Raw genomic sequence first — 15,157 nt, 5'->3', positions numbered from 1 at the left:
GGACTGTTGAGAAGATTAGGATTACATTTAGATTTAATGAAATTTTAAAGTTGGGAAAGTAAGGCGTCATCATGGGTTTTGAACTCTTGGATTTTTTTTAAAAGCCAAGAAGACACATTTTAAATCCCATGACGCAATGAAAAGCAGCTGGTCCTCTTCAATGACAAAAGTTTTTTTAATTGAAATATAGATCAGCGAGTAATTTTATGTTGATAGAATTGAATGTTTAGTGAACTACAAAGATCTACAATACAGTGTGCTATTGCTGTGGATGGTAAAGCCCACTGTGTAAAGTGTCCAATCAAGGCAAAGCTTATGATTCACACATCACAGAATCTTTAAAATGGAGCAGAATGTGACTGAAGATTTACATAATAAAACAATCTGCATAAGCGCTAAATCGTTTAAGCCTCCTTTGAAGCATGGATTTAAAAGAATCAAGGTTTCACCTTCTCAACATGATCAGTGCTGAATTGAAGCTGAATTTTTAATTTCTTTTTATTATGATCAAAGGTTCATTTGGTAACTTTTCAGGTGTGTGTGTGTGTGTGTGGGGGGGGGCATCCATTTTCTCTTCTTCAGTTTGTCGTCTGAATGTGTAAAATCAGTAACGTGTTTTGACACAATCTGAAGAGTTTTAGTTATCCTGGTTTGTTTGCCCCTAAACTGAAGAGGCAGTCACACCCCAAACAACTTTTCAATATCATAATGCTGTATAAAAGTAAGATAAGTGACAAGGAATTCAGGGCATGTCATAAAACATATTATTTGATTTAGTCGGTCGTTCAGGTCTATGTTCAGGCTGAGATCATGTAGTCTTTAAATCTTTATTTCACTGCAAAACTTAAGTCTTGTAAACCTTATTTGAGACTTTTAATGAACAGAAGAACAAAGACTTTGGACTCATTTAAATTCCCGCTGACCTAAAATCTGCCAGCTGTTTATGCAGATGGAGCTTCTGTTGCTGTTTTAGTTCTAAGATAAAAGCTTTGCACAGCAAGTCAGCTTGGTAATGAACTTCATGATTTTGAGATCTGAACTTGTGAAGATATTTTGTGTTTGTTCAAAATGAGGAAGAGCCACCATCTGGAAAAAATGATTATGTATGTGTTTGTTTGTTTGTTTTTTTAAGGGGAAAAATGGCATCATAAAAGAAAAGCTCCTGCAAATTATGACTCATCTCCGCATTCTTATGAAAAGCTCTTTTTATTCATGCAAACATAATTTATGTGCTTTGCTTTATGCATTTTCCTGACCGTGAAAAGGAGTGAGTTATAGAAAATGGCATGGATGGAAAATGGACAAACTGCAGTGACATTTCTTTAATGATGGTAAAGGCACTTTGAGTGACAGAGGCATTGGGTAATGCATTGTTTCTGTCAGCTCTCACTTGAAAGCTTGTGGAGCCAAGTGATAGACAAAATACACAAGTCAACTTTGACAAAACTGAGTAAAGCTTCCAGGGAGCCAGTCGTGTATAGTGTTGGGATGTACAAGCTTTGCAGTTCACAACCAGCACAAAAAATGATCCTGATAAAAAAGCTGTGCAATGGTGATGCATTAAACTGCACCACCTTTGGTTCGGGGCACTAACAACACTTGCAGTTTGATGTAGGCATTTGCTGTTATGTTTTTTCCTAATTGTAAAATTTCACCACTGTCTCGTTGGAGCGTTAAACGAATTTTTAGGACTGACGACCAAAATCAAAAATAGATTCAGTTTTAGTGTCGTGTGTGTCAAAGAAAAGAGCCAAGTCCTGCATTGTAGGATTACTGCACTGCTTCATTGTTGTACACCAAACTGGCAGTCCTGGCATTTTTTGTTTACCAAAGTTTGATATGCTACATCATTTTGACATCGTTTTAGCTTGTTTTTCTTGTATGCTGATTTTAAAACAGGGGGAAAAAAACCCTACAGAGACAGATTCCTTGGATGAACGCATGCATTTTGTCTGGTTCTCTGAGCAGCTGCCTTATATTGGACTGTGGCACAAATCAAGAACAGAACACCTATCTGAATCAGGTTATAGCTTAATATTGTTTTACTGTTTTTGTTTGTTTTTTGGTTAAGTGGATATTGGTTGTTAAATGCATCTTTCGTGTGAAAATCTAGTCCAATAATTCACTGTACTAGTTCATTTTTTTTTTGACAGAACAAACATGCTTTAGCTTTTTGATCTGCCCGAGGTGAAACCATTAATAGCCACACCAAAACAAAATTTACCAGTCCTCAGCTTGTGGAGAGTGTGATTTTCCCACTTTTGTGTTGACGAAGCTACTGAAGCATTCAGCCCAGATAGAGTCCGTCGCTGAGTGAAAGCTCCCTCACTCAATAAATCCAAACCGTCTCCGGACCCGTCACATGTGCAGTGAAGCAGCAGAAGTGACAGATTGATTAACTCAAGACAAATATGGTGTGTTAGTGAGAAGAAAACCCCCGCACAGCCATTTGCCTGAGTTTCCTCACTCATGATCACGAGGCCTTGATGACACAAACACAAGTCAGTGGAGTTTAACTCTGTGCGTGGACAGTAGACAGTGAGCGTGGCGAGTCTGTAGAGCTGCACAGGCAAATGAACCTTGCAGACAGTTGGGCGTTTTGGGAAGTGTTTGTAGGGAATGATGTTGGTGTTCGCGTCAGCTCGGCTGTCTTGTGATCTGAGTGGTCCACAGCGGAGAGATAGTCATGACCTTTGGGCACAAAAGCTACGAAGTGTATCCCTTTGAAGAATTGACGTGCTCTGTGTAGCTGTATTGAAGCCGGACGCCGACCTGCTGAGAGGCTGGTCGATGTGTCACAGCTGATGTTGCACTTTCCACGAGGAAGGTGAAGAAAGAGACAGAAAGAGTTAGTGGAGCAGGGAAGGAAACTATAGCGTGCAGGTTTCTTAGATTTCTTTTGTTTTAGTTCTAAATACAAATGGCTTAAAACAAAAATAACTAGGTTTCTCTGGCTTTTATGAGAAGTGAAATAGCGTTGTTGTTTTTTCTCCAGTAAATTTAATGTCATTGGGAAGCACAGTTCAAGATTACTCAGCACCTGATAAAAGTCTGATAAAAGTGCAATCATCTGATTGGCTGCCTCTCGCAAACAGGTTTGAAATAGCAGGAGGGTGGAGCTTCTCTGCTTACAGCAGGAGCTCTGTGTCTGAAATGACCATATTTGGAATTTCCAGTGTCACCAACATCATAAAGAGGCAACAATAGAACAAAATGTGTGAAACAGTTTGAAACTTAAACTTTTGGTTGACAGGGATTTCTTGTATGCTGAATCCATTATTTTAAATGTTGTATTTAATATCAACATCCACCATAGTAACAGTAGTTGTATGACAGAAAACAGAGAAAAGTACAGCAGGTCCCCTTTAAAGCCTCTGTGTATGCTTTAAAAAGAAGCAATTTCTGGTACTGGTACTGAAATAACAGTAGCTTTCACTACCACTCTCACCCCAGGAGCCTGAGAAAAATGATGTGAAAGCAAAGAACACGCTGCGCTATTTTTCTTCAGTACGACTGTCTCATTTTCCACATACATAAACATATAATCACACCAGCATTTTACACATTGAGGCTTTAAAGCTAGATAATGACTCCTTCACCGGAAGGCTCAGAATGGTACAGTCTCTGAAGATAAATTGTGGTTGGTGCTCTCGCTGTGGAGTCTGCAGAGATCTCCAACTGGTGCTGTGTTCTGCCAACAATTTAAACTCCTCTGTAATTACAAGAAAGAAAGCATGGCTGTGGTGAGGCTCATTTATCAAACTAAAAGATGACACGTTTATTTGTCTGGTAACAGTGGAGCTTGATCTTTGTGTAGCACAGCTGATTGGGGCTGGTTAAAGAAATTAGACGAGGAAAAATTAAAATCGTTTGGTCCAGTAGAAATAAAGCTGACTGGTTTGACTGTGAATTACCTGTTAACCAGTTGGGGCTAATGATTAGAGCTAACATACAAAATGCTTCACGTCGTTGAAATATTATTTAGACATTTTGAGATTGCAGCAAAGCACCTAAGAAACAAGTTAAAAATATTAAAACATTTCAATTACATAAGATAAAAAATGTATAATTTGACCTTGACATATACAAAATGGAAAAGGACAATTTATTTTGTATCAATATATCATTTTTCAACTTTGATAGTAAAATAAAAAAAGGACCAAAAAGGTACACAGTAGCCACAAAGTACAAGATAGCAGCGACATTGCTGCTGAAGATCAATAGGAGCTTCAGCTGCCTGCTAGGATATGAATGTTCTGTGGTTGTCACAAACTGGGAAAAGCCACCAGAGAAAACAGAAGCGCTGGTCTTCCTTGTTTAGTTATGCATTATAATGTTCATTTACCCAGGAAATATCATATGCTGCACACAGAATCTCATAGAACAAGATATCTAAATGTCGGTGGTGTGACTACACTGTATTCTACTTTGTATAATCACCATTTAGTTTACTTAACAATGAAAAGTTGCATAAAATTATAGCTTGCCCACTTCAAATAACATCAGATCAAATGGAATGTGTTTACTATACAGTAATTACAATTTTCAAAGTCCAAAAAATGTCTGAAAAAAACTGATTCAAATACAGACTAAAAGCCCAGGACTTAGTAAGCAATAAGCAAATAGTATCACATGAAGAAATAGAAAGATCAATATGGGTTTTTTTTTTAGCTTTTTTGTATAACCAATAAAGCTTTTTCCATTATAAAAGAACTGCACACAGTAGCAGGATCTCCAACTCTCACAGGTTATTTGCACATTGTTTCACAATCTAATCACAGGGCTAAAATGATTAAAAACAACAAAGAAAGTGTTGTCATGAGGGGGAGTATTTTCAGAGCAGCAAAGCTCTTTGTGGCTGTGCACACTCTTACTGTATAATGAGGTGCTAAAATTCCTTCTGTTACAGTTTATGTAATTGATCATGTTTTGTACTTTTTGTTTCAGTACCCGTTATTGCATACATTTCCACTACTGTTGTTTCCTCTTAATTGCTGCTTAGATCTACTGATTGCTAGTTAGCTCTAAAGAATTACTATTAAATCTTTAGTTCAAATGAAACTCTAATGAAGCTAAATGAAATGAAATCCGGCTAAGCTAATGTCATGTTTCCCCTCCGCTTCACTTCATCCTGCTTTACCTTGTTTCTTTGCTCCGTTCCACCTAAGTTGTGAAGGATTTAGGGAGCAAAGAGCACAAAGCCAACAGATCAAGTTGGTCTCAGGTGGCGAGTCCTAACCGCAGGAAGGGTCGTGCTGGGTGGCTGCATTAATGAGTTTTCTGAAGCAGTCATTTGGTCTAATGAAGGCACCAGACAGCTGTCGGCTCTCAGAGGTAACCAGCTTTACCTGGTTACCTCTGAGAGCCGACATGCCTCCATCACATTACTAACCACCCCCCCCCCCTCCCCCCACCTTTGTTCCTCTGCTTTCATCTTTTCCACAGCCACTTTCCTGCATCTGCGTGATTGCTGTGGACAGATTTGAAGACATCATGTTGATTAGTGTCCAGTATTTGATGCCTTTCTACTGAGCGCAATAGAGGATTTTTATGCAGATTTATGCAGTATTCTAAGTTCTAAGAAGCATTACTTCCAGGCTGTAAATATTAAATACATTATATGGTATTTATTGCTAAAATCCATTAAAAGTCCTCTTCAGATAATACACAGATATGCACCTGTATCTACATGGGCTGTGTTGTTAAAGTGCGTGTATGACTGTCTCTTTGTTCTTAGATGATAAAAAGATTATGGCAGTGATGAAGAGGATGACCAGATCAGTGATCACAGACCAAATAAGACAAAAAACTAGCGATGTCGCCATTAACTGGCCAGGGACTGGAACTGTTGGGTTTTCAGAATTCCCTGATGGCTCTATGACCGATTGGCCAACCTCACATATGTCTAATTATGACTTGGACCCTTTCATGTTTGTGCAACATGCCATCGCACAAACACTTATCGCCACAAGCTAACATGTTGTTATGTCGTGGGAGTTCCTCACTGTAAATGACGACACAGCGTTTGCAGGAGAGCCATCACAAAATCTTTATAATAACAAACCTAATCAGACACTTATGCCACCCTCGCCCCGCTGAACAGGGCTAATAAATGCAAACAGACTAAAGCTAAAGCTGTCCAGAGCTCAGAGCCAGCCGCAAGACGGGAGTCTGGGTATGAAAAAGATCAAAAAGCTTGTTTGAGGAAACATTGTGGAGAAAAGGGTCGATGTCGTGTTATCTGGGGAAGCAATAAAAGCAATGGAAAATCATGTTAGTAACACTGAAATTTGTTTTGTTATATAAGCACGAGCCTGTTTTAGTTAAAAATGTCAAGTAAAGGTGAGAAGCAACTCATTTTCATTTAATTATTTCTATTTGTAATTATTTCTAGCAGAGCAGTTTATTTTCAGTGAGAGAAGATCCTGAAAGAAAACTGTAAAGTTTCATTTCTTTTATTATGAAAACGAAATCAGTCTTCACAGTGGCATCCTCAGCTGGTTCTGAATGTTTTGGTATTTTTGCTCAAAAATTAACTATAATCCTTAAAATGATTGCACATTAATATTCCGTTGATTGTCTCAATGGTTATTCAACAAATCGGCGGAGCTCTTCACAAAAACAAATACTCTTTCTCGACCAGTCTTAGAAACAAGTGTTGCTAAGTGCACCGAATGACCCGATTCAGTCGCTTGAATACAGATTCTTTGGCAGATCCATCATAAGCTATTATCAAAAATATATGGGCTAAAAATAGAATATAATGTAGCATGTGTGTAATGTAATTATGCAAATGACATTTAGAGGTTCTGGTGCAGCCTATAAAAAATGTCAGTACAATTAACATATAACCTCAGATTAATGTTTAGCTCCTGATTAAATTGCTGGAATCTTTGGGCTTTAAAAAACACAAAAACAAAAGTACAAATCGTACCTGAGAGGACATAAAACTTGACATTTCACAGCAGATTCACAAGAAACTGAAGGCATAAATCTTTGTAGTACCTGCCACATAGGTTCTGACCTTCACTCGAAGGAAATTTACCAGGACTTTGATCAAAAATGTAACCATCTTTTTTAAGTAGGGTGCTGTCATGGCAGCAGCTATTCTATTATGTCTTGTCATAAATGACAAGGGAACCAGTTGAAATGCATAGTTCAGCTTACAAAAGTCCACAGCAGGAATGTACGCATATTGGATTGTGGTAGCAACATTCCTGCATTATTACTGGACTGAAGCTGGTTTAAAGCCGCCTCATTGGAGATATAAATGCCACCTTCTAATTGCATTAAAAAGACTGTTATCTTTGACCCCCAAAAAATCAGTTTCTCACCATTAGAGAAACTGTACTTTCACTAAAAGACATTAATAAGAGCATTGACCATGTTCTTCAGACTCATAAGTCATAGGTTAATTGTATCTTCCATCTATCATCTATAACACTCCTGTTTAATACTGGATCAATTTGTCATCTGAATTTTGGTTCCACTTTTGAAGAGAGAGAAAATAGTTTGTTTGAAAAGTCTAGATGCATATTAAACTCCATGTTTGTCTTACCCACCTGTCTAGCCTGACATCCTGCCTACACTGAAACTCTATAAAAATCTCACCATATATTTTGCTCCTTCTATGATCCACCGCACTCAAGTGTAGCTATGGCCCATAGGTTGTGCAAACAAACTCTGGGGTCCTTAAGGATGGTCATTATAGAGGATTTATCATTCGTAGCAAGCAAAATATGCTTTGCTTGCTTTATAATAGCCATTAAAAATCTCCTTCTGTAACAAGAGGAGCTTAAAGTGAAAGTTTTGTGAGACTTACTAATCTTTAGTTTGTAAAAAGCGTTCTCTTTAGTGGTAGCTCAACATTTAAAATATTAATAATGAAGCACACAACAAGGGAATTTTGTACCAGAAGAACTTTTTTTAAAGGCATTAATTTCATTTATAACCCTATTACTATATAATAACTAATAATCGTTTGACTTCATTTTTAAACATAACAAGAAATCTGACTTTTGTCCCCAGTTGCCTGCACTGAAAACATATGAAGAAGAAATCGTTTCATAGCAAAGATAAGAGGAATGTCGTTGTTCCAAAGCATTGTATGTTCACCTGAGGGGAATTTTCCTCTTATATGATTTAACATCAGAAGAAGAAGAGGATGGATGGAACTTTGTAGTTCACATAAATATTTAAACTATGACAATGCAACACCATAGTTACAGTTTCACATTTTACGTAATTTCTTTAACACCTATTATTGTAATTATGTCATACAACTAACACAGGCTACTCAAATTGTGGCTTCTTTTCGTAAAGCAGGACTCTCGTGGTTCATTATTGGGTGAACATCAGTTTTCCTTGAAAATACAAAACCCCCTCCCACTCAGAGTCTGAGAAAATCGTTCATAGTTAAGAGAGTTTCTCAGGTGTTTCAAGGCTAAACTGATCAAACCAGCCGAGTAATCTCTGTAGCTTCGATTGACTGTATTGATCTGGAGTTATCCTCCTAGCAGCTTGTGCTGTTGGTTACAGCATCTTTCGTGGGAACTTCTTCATTAACTGATGTTACGGCTCTGCAGACAACTGCTGCTGCTCCGAACAACACTCCACACTCTTGGAAGGCAGATGTCAAGCTCGTGTGCTTGCGTGAGGTTACGCTGTACAAGTAACCACCCACTCCACAGTTGCATGGTATCTGACTTTAAGAGAATGCCAGGAAGATTTCTTGCTACTTTGGCTCATATGAAGCCGAGTTGGGGGTGGTTGGTATGGAAGCCCGTTTCCGCCACTAAATAAAAACAAAAAAGCTAGTATCCATAACTCGAAATTTCAAGTTATTTTCTCAAAATTTTGACTTATTAACTCGAAATTTCGAGAAAAGTAACTCAAAATTTCGAGTTACATTTCTCAAAAATTCGAGTTAGCACAGCCAATCAAAAATATACGTGAATGAGGTCGCTTTCTTGTTACCCGGAAGCATATGGCGCAGAGGAACGCGCTCTCAAAAACGGATCCCAACAAATTGGCGCTTTCGCGAGTACGTTTGCTGATAGTAACACCATGTGATTCAGCTAATAACACAGGGATTTCATCATTTGTGAAGCCACGCTGAGAACACTCAGCAATCTGTGCATTCATGACTGGATGTAATACCGGTAGCTTAGCTGTAGCATTTATAGCTGAGGGCTTCAGCTTCCGGGTAACAAGGAAATGACGTCATTCACGTAGATTACTGATTGGCAGCGCTAACTCGAAATTTCGAGTTACTTTTCTCCAAATTTTGAGTTAATAAGTCGAAATTTTGAGTTAATAAATCGAAATTTCAAGTTAATATGTCAAAATTTCGAGAAAGTAACTCGAAATTTCGGGAAAATGACTCGGAATTTCGGGAAAATAACTCAGAATTTAGAGAAAATAACTCGAAATTTTGAGTTATGGATCCTTTTTTTTTTTTTTTGTGGCGGAAACGGGCTTCCATAGGTTGGTATGGAAGCCCGTTTCCGCCACTAAATAAAAACAAAACAGCTAGTATCCATAACTCGAAATTTCGAGTTATTTTCTCGAAATTTCGACTTATTAACTCGAAATTTTGACTTATTAACTCAAAATTTCGAGTTACTTTTCTCAAAATTTCGAGTTAGCTCTGCCAATCAAAAATATACGTGAATGAGGTCGCTTTCTTGTTACCCGGAAGCATATGGCGCAGAGGAACGCGCTCTCAAAAACGGATCCCAACAAATTGGCGCTTTCGCGAGTACGTTTGCTGATAGTAACACCATGTGATTCAGCTAATAACACAGGGATTTCATCATTTGTGAAGCCAGGCTGAAAACACTCAGCAATCTGTGCATTCACGACTGGATGTAATACCGGTAGCTTAGCTGTAGCATTTGTAGCTGAGGGCTTCAGCTTCCGGGTAACGAGGAAATGACGTCATTCACGTAGATTACTGATTGGCAGCGCTAACTCGAAATTTCGAGTTACTTTTCTCCAAATTTTGAGTTAATAAATCAAAATTTCGAGTTAATATGTCTAAATTTCGAGAAAGTAACTCGAAATTTTGAGAAAATAACTCGGAATTTCGAGAAAATAACTCGAAATTTTGAGTTATGGATCCTTTTTTTTTTTTTTAGTGGCGGAAACGGGCTTCCATAGGTTGGTGCTAACTCCACCAGGAGTAATACTTTCAGTCACACTGGGGAACCATAACCTCAAAATGTATGCACCCTCAGGCCTCTGGCCTCTGGGCCTGAAGCTCGGTCCTCTCTGGCACAGCTGGCTGCCGGCAGAGCCCGCGGGCACGCCACTGCAACCCCCTCTGGCCTCTGCTCCGTAGCTGCTGGGTGACCTCTCGTTTGGGGCTCTACTCAGCTCTTCCCAGGAGGGTGGCACGGTTCCCCCCCTTTTGGTGGTCCTCCTCGGGTCCTTGTACTCTGGGGCCTCTGGATATCTGGGGCCTGGATCTCCTCCATACCTGCTTCATACCCTGGTGGACGGGGCTATGGCTCCCCACACTCCCTAGCAGATCGTTACATGGAGAAACCTTTGGAATACAAGCATGCTGATCCACACAGGTGTGCACACAGGTGTACACACGGGTGTTCACAGACGCGGACTACACCTTTCTTGGCTGCTGCCTCAAAGCACATTGTGCGCTGTCTATCTTGCGTGCTGCACAATATTGTTTAATATTTAGTATCTACTGTTATCTACTGCTAGCTAGTTTATTGTGATGGTGCTGTATTTATTATGTTGCTCTTTTTTTGTTTGCTTTCTCTTCTGTTTTTTTTTTTTCTCCATACAGGTGATCCAGGTGTTTTGTTTGTTTTTCTTTCTTTCCTCCCCCCTTCTCACCGTCTCTTCTCCCCTTTGGTTTTCTTTCTCTCCCTCTCTTTCTTTCATTCTTTCTCCCTGTCCTATCCCCCAGTCATGTCTGTCCCGTTTGTAGCAACCGAAAATAAAATAAATTCATAATTATAATAAAGGTCAATCAAATGGACCAATATGGCAAGGCCATGATGATCCACTTGGTAAAATAAATCCGCTTGGCATCTTTCTTGGCCTTAAGACAACAATTCTGATGGCTAAAGATCCAAACGGGACACAAAAAAAAAAAAGAAAAAGAAAAAAAAAGCATGCACTCACATTCGTCTCATAACAGGTCCACAGTTAAGACGAAGTAGCCTGGTAGGATACTGCTAAAGAAGCGTGGACGTATTTTAAATCTTATGCACAATATAGAATCAGCAATATCATGTTAATAGTCTTTATTTATCTATATATTTTTCATGTCATGACTGTGTGATAATTTACTTTTTAATGTGAAGTGGGGCTTTTACAGAGTAAGCTTTTAAGTCGCCCACTGATAACTATCATTCATTCTAGTAACCCGCGCTCCAAACTGATCATTTGTAATTACCTTTGGATGAATTGCAATAGTGGTCATAAAACTGATCCTTAATGTGTATTCTTATTTGCTGTTTTTCAGAATGTATTTACAGCAACTCATTTTTGATCACGTCTGTCAAGTGATACGAAAATTTATGGGCAACTGCAGATGCAATGAAGTCTGAAAGAGTGGTAATGAAGTGTTTATGCAGTTATTAGCTAATTATACAGACAGAAATAAAAAGACTTTGACTATAAAATTTCCCCAAAATAAATATAGATTTTTTTGTATCCATATCATAAAAGATTCTACAGCGTGTCTTATAGTGAAAATGTTGTGACAGCCCTGTGGTCTCTCAAACTCTACGTGCGCTTTTCTACTGAATTTGAGCAATTTTTTTTTTTTTTACTGTATCTGTTTATCATCTGTATCCTTAATATTAACCCCAAGAATCTTGTCGAAACTAAGGAACCATCATTTGAAGGTGAATAATAAGCAGATAAACTATCAGACTTTGTGGGAACGGGCTTTTCCTGAGGAGAGGAAGGTTTTCCACATTGCCCTGTGAACACTTTCACCATTTTATACGCTTTAAATATGGTAGAAATTGTTTACTTTGCTTTAAAAACAAACAAACATCATTTCTGGTTAGAAATGCACGTGTGCCATTAGAAAAAGAATACTGGCTGATTTCCCCAGGCTAGCACTCTCACTGCTGAAGGAAAATTTCATCTCAGATGCTCTCAAAAGATGGAAGTCCCCCATCCCACCCGCACATGCAGGTATTTAAAGCTCCAGCTGCCATGTTTAGGTGCCTGTTATATAACTGGCGGGATTTCAAATGTAATTCTGGTGTTGAAGAGGGACTGCTAGCGTAAATGTTTGATGAACAGCGAGGCACTCTGTTTTGACCACCCAGACGTTTGCAAGGCTGCCTGTGCAGGAAAGGGCTTTTTAAAGAGTCCCCCCTCTCTCTGAGGGGCAGGTGGAAGCCCTCGGGTGTGTATGACTCATAGGGAGGTTACTGTATCCATAGAAGTGTGTGTATGTCTGCCTCCACACACACACACACACACACACACACACACACACACACACACACACACACACACACACACACACACACACACACACACACACACCACTTGGTGCTGTCTTTAGACTCTTGAGACACTCTGTTTTTTTCTGCTGCTTTTTTTTCTTCACTGCATCTTGTTTCCTGCCTCCACGCGTACTCCTCTGGGAGACAATCGGGTATACTATCCTCTTTATTGGACATTTATCTCATTTGGCAGGTGAAGTTGCCCACTTCTCACTCCTACGCAATCTTCCAGACTATCTGCCAGTCATAAAATACATCCCCGATATGACTAGGCTCAGTTCCATCGCTTATTATCATTTATTTAACATCTCAAAGCTCTCAAAGGGCCAGTGGGCGTGCCCTGACAGAGAAGCAGCAGAGCGTAGCGTTTTACCATCTGGGTAGCAGTGGGATCAGCACAACACGAGTGCCTGATCTAGATACATCACTAGCCATCAATGGCTTCAAGTCACTCGCTGCTTGTCACACAGGACAGGATGGGCGACAGAGTGCTCACCCTGCAGCTAGCTTGATAGCAGCGGGCTCTCTCCCCGTTCTTCCCCTTCAACTTTTGTTCCCTGTGAGCCGTGCACAATATGGACAGAGTCGTGCCGCTGTGATTATCACAGTTTAAATTCATACACCACACAACGGCCTTCTTTTAAAGAATCTAAATCTGATTTTTGTTTCTTACGTACACATTACAGTTGACCTCAGCAATCATGCCATGACTCAGTTCAGCTTTAGTTCTTGTCAGTAATAATAGATTTCAGTGATGACCATTTCATAGTGGATCATGACCTCAAAAGCCTGTTAAAAACTTAATTTCTTTTTTCTTTTCACTGCCTGAGACAGCACAAACGCTTGAGCTCGTCATCCTTTTGAATCTGTCAGATGATGCAGGGATTGCTGTGTAGGTGTGACGGGTTTTGTATTTATTTTTGTCTCTTATTGTATATTTGCCAGTCCCCACACTTTAGAAATGTGTAGTATTTCATTGCTCTAATTCTCTGCTAATTACAAGCTATTATTGAATTTTAAACTATGTTTTTCTTTTAAAATGCAGATAACACAATCCCATCCAACAAACCCGGTTGTTTGCTATAGACAAAAGTGTTAATCTGTCTGTGTCTCTTTGTTACACTGATTCTTGGTTTTAGATTGTACATTTGTGGGGGTTTTTTCTTCTGATCGTGCGAGTATTGAGCCCACATTATGCAAAAAATTGTTCAGTTTGAGAATAGAGTCGAAATTTTGAGATTAAACTCAAAAGGTTTTTCTGCAAATAAATTCAATATACCAAAAAGTCGAAATGTGGGGATCAAGTTGTTGTTCCCACGGCTGTTATACTCTCTGTGAAATGCTACAAAATACTTCAAATTTGGTTTTAGTAATAAGGAAATATTTCTCTTTTGTGCAAAGTGAGAAATGCTATGATGCGACGATTACAGCCTCATGCCGTAAAGATGCAGTATGTTGTATCACAACACGCAGTAAGAGAGCTCTACACAAAGACTTTTGCATAATAACTTGACTTTATTCTGAAAATATTGTTCATAAAAAACCAAGTAAACTTACGCATTACCAAGAATCTGAGTTACATTTAGTGCAAGACACTGGAAACTGGGTGGTGCTGTAAAATACTGTTGACCAGGCTACTCGTACTATTTAGCCTTTCTGGTTTGCTCAATGAAAGCTTTATGAAGTTCTAATGTAACATTTGGCAGGAGTACAAGCTGAGGGAATAAGCGAAGGGTTTGTTTTAGCCCCTTGGGTTGTTGTTGGACTTCTGACTACCTCCTCCTGAGACCTCAGGACACTGTGAAGCAACTGACACACAGTTAAAACCACAAATGCTCCACCTCTGCTGACGTAACACGCCAGGTCTCCCTATCCTTATTCTGAGTTCGAGCTGCTTCTTGATTTCCTTATACTCAGGTCTTAGGCATCTGCAACTTGTCATCTTCATTTGAATATTTAATTCCTTCAGAGCTGTCTTACTGTGGGATATCTCAGAAGCGCCGAGCATCTGCTCCGTGATGGAGCTCTTCGGTGCATTTATCCGTGCCCGTGCAGTGCCGGGAATGTCATGTAAATTTGATGGCAGCTTCCACAGTTGCTTCTGGCACTCCGGGAGAGTGCAAAAAAGTGAAAAATGCATCTTCTTTTCTGCTGTTTTTCCTGTATGTTTAAAATATAAATGGGCTGCACTTCAAGCTTGATTTGTACCGCTGCAGTGTGACTGGGTGAAATGGCTTTTGTTAATCAAGTCGTCGGAGGATTCTGAGAAAACCAGTTGTCGGGGTCAGAATGGGAGCTAATTAAGGAAAATTTAATGATGTAATAAATTTGTAGTTGCTCTTTATTTGTTGAAGTAGGACAGCTGAGTAATTAATTTTTTACGTTAATGGAAGTCTTTGTTTTCTTTCTCTCTCTGTCTTTCTCTTTTCTTTAGGAACCTGCTGGATAGAGACACGTTCTCCAAGTCAGATCCAAGTAAGCTTGTCTCTTATCACTCTCTCTGTGACACACATGTGCACACAAACAGATCAGTGCAACAGCTCCCAGCAGGCCTAACACAAATCCCCAGACACATATATATACGCACTCTCTCATGCACATGTACAGGTGGATTTTAAATTCTACAGGCAAACAGACAATCGCAGACAAACATCCACCAC

The 15,157-nt window shown here is 39.3% G+C and overlaps 1 protein-coding gene across 1 annotated transcript in view; it reads left to right on the top strand.

The window, feature by feature from the left end:
• Positions 1–15,157, top strand: part of LOC146383064 (copine-8-like) — an 80,478-nt gene that overhangs the window by 938 nt on the left and 64,383 nt on the right. The window contains exon 2 of the mRNA XM_084934195.1: positions 14,932–14,972. Coding sequence (XP_084790321.1) covers positions 14,932–14,972 — 41 coding nt within the window. The remainder of the gene's footprint in view (positions 1–14,931; positions 14,973–15,157) is intronic.

Source organism: Perissodus microlepis, chromosome 7, assembly GCF_051167445.1.
Source record: "Perissodus microlepis isolate ML-2025 ecotype Zambia chromosome 7, ASM5116744v1, whole genome shotgun sequence".
Lineage (NCBI taxonomy): Eukaryota > Metazoa > Chordata > Actinopteri > Cichliformes > Cichlidae > Perissodus > Perissodus microlepis.
The sequence above is the reverse complement of the archived record's forward strand: the minus strand, read 5'-3'. Positions and strand labels throughout refer to the sequence as shown.